Genomic DNA, 1,191 nt, shown 5'->3' on the forward strand with positions numbered 1-1,191 from the left:
ACTGGAAATCTAACATACAAAATTGGTACACAAAATTTCACACAAAGTGTGAAATACTGATGTCAAATTGTTTGGGCACTCTTTTATGATTACTTGTTAGAGATAAATTATACTTAAATGTTTTGGTGCCATTTAAAACCTGTTACTCTAAACTCTGATTTTTGGTAAGAATAGAATGTAATACCAGGAGAATGTAATACCAGGGAAATCTGCTTTGAAGTTTGGAAAGCTTTTTCTCCCTAATACAACTTTTTTGAGTATGTACCGTCAAAAAATGCAGTCTAAGGTGATTCATAAATAGTGAAAAATGAACAATCATCTTCCCTCATTTTGTTAAGTCTTCCTAATAAGGTTAATTTCTCATCACACCCTTCTGGTCAAAAGCAATTCTGGCTTCTTTGGTAATATGTACAAATAACTTCATTCCATATCTGTCATTTCTATCCCATCACTTTCTTTAACATAGACCACTGAACCCAAGGCTTTCTCTGAAACAGATCCTGTGCCAGTCTCTTTACTTTTTGTAGAGTTTTCCTGGTTTGTGTCTTCTAATCTTATTTGCTTGGTGTTCTGAAATAACTGAGTCACTGGTTCCAACTTGCTTTTCTCAGTCCCTCCCATTAAGTGATCACCCACTTTTGAATCCATATGCATAGCAGATACCTGAGTGGCAGACTTACTAAGAGGATATCCCATTAGGACAGCTGAATAAATATAGTTTGCAGGTACCTCTTTAAGCAATAGAAACGTTTCTCCAACTTGATTGCTTGGGAGGAAAAATGGTAACAAGTGATTACAGCAGGAATTTCAACTAACTACATGACAATGTTTGTTTTAATGAAACATCATGGCGATGCCAAAAATACAAAGTGAAATCACCTGCCACCTTTTAGTGTTTACATCTTTCTGGGAAGGTTTGCAGGTTCTATAGATTCTTTGAAATCTTCTTTAAAAGGAATTTCCAGATTTTATGTTTCATCACTTTTGGAAAATAACTGAACTTCTCTTCTTAGACCTTTATATCATTCTTGCTATCAAAAACTTTTAATTCATTAGATTGATAATTAAGTGAAGAGAACACTCTGCTAGGTGTTCTACAAAAAAATAAACAAATCCAAACAATTGTAAACACTCACCTAATTACATACCATAAAAATATATGAAACAAAAATTGACAGCATTGAAGGGAGA

The 1,191-nt window shown here is 33.7% G+C and overlaps 1 protein-coding gene across 1 annotated transcript; it reads right to left on the reverse strand.

Annotated features, from left to right (window-relative positions):
• Window positions 1-420: 420 nt before the first annotated feature.
• On the reverse strand, window positions 421-696 carry C1H2orf15 (chromosome 1 C2orf15 homolog). The gene has a single exon (XM_036994617.1). The coding sequence runs from the start codon at window positions 694-696 to the stop codon at window positions 421-423; it is 276 nt and encodes a 91-aa protein (XP_036850512.1).
• Between the last annotated feature and the right edge of the window lie 495 nt (window positions 697-1,191).

The sequence above is a fragment of the Manis javanica genome, chromosome 1 (assembly GCF_040802235.1).
Source record: "Manis javanica isolate MJ-LG chromosome 1, MJ_LKY, whole genome shotgun sequence".
Lineage (NCBI taxonomy): Eukaryota > Metazoa > Chordata > Mammalia > Pholidota > Manidae > Manis > Manis javanica.

Bases quoted from the DNA above. Each gene is read 5' to 3' on its own strand.
- C1H2orf15 (XM_036994617.1), bottom strand. From the start codon at position 696: ATGGGATATCCTCTTAGTAAGTCTGCCACTCAGGTATCTGCTATGCAT.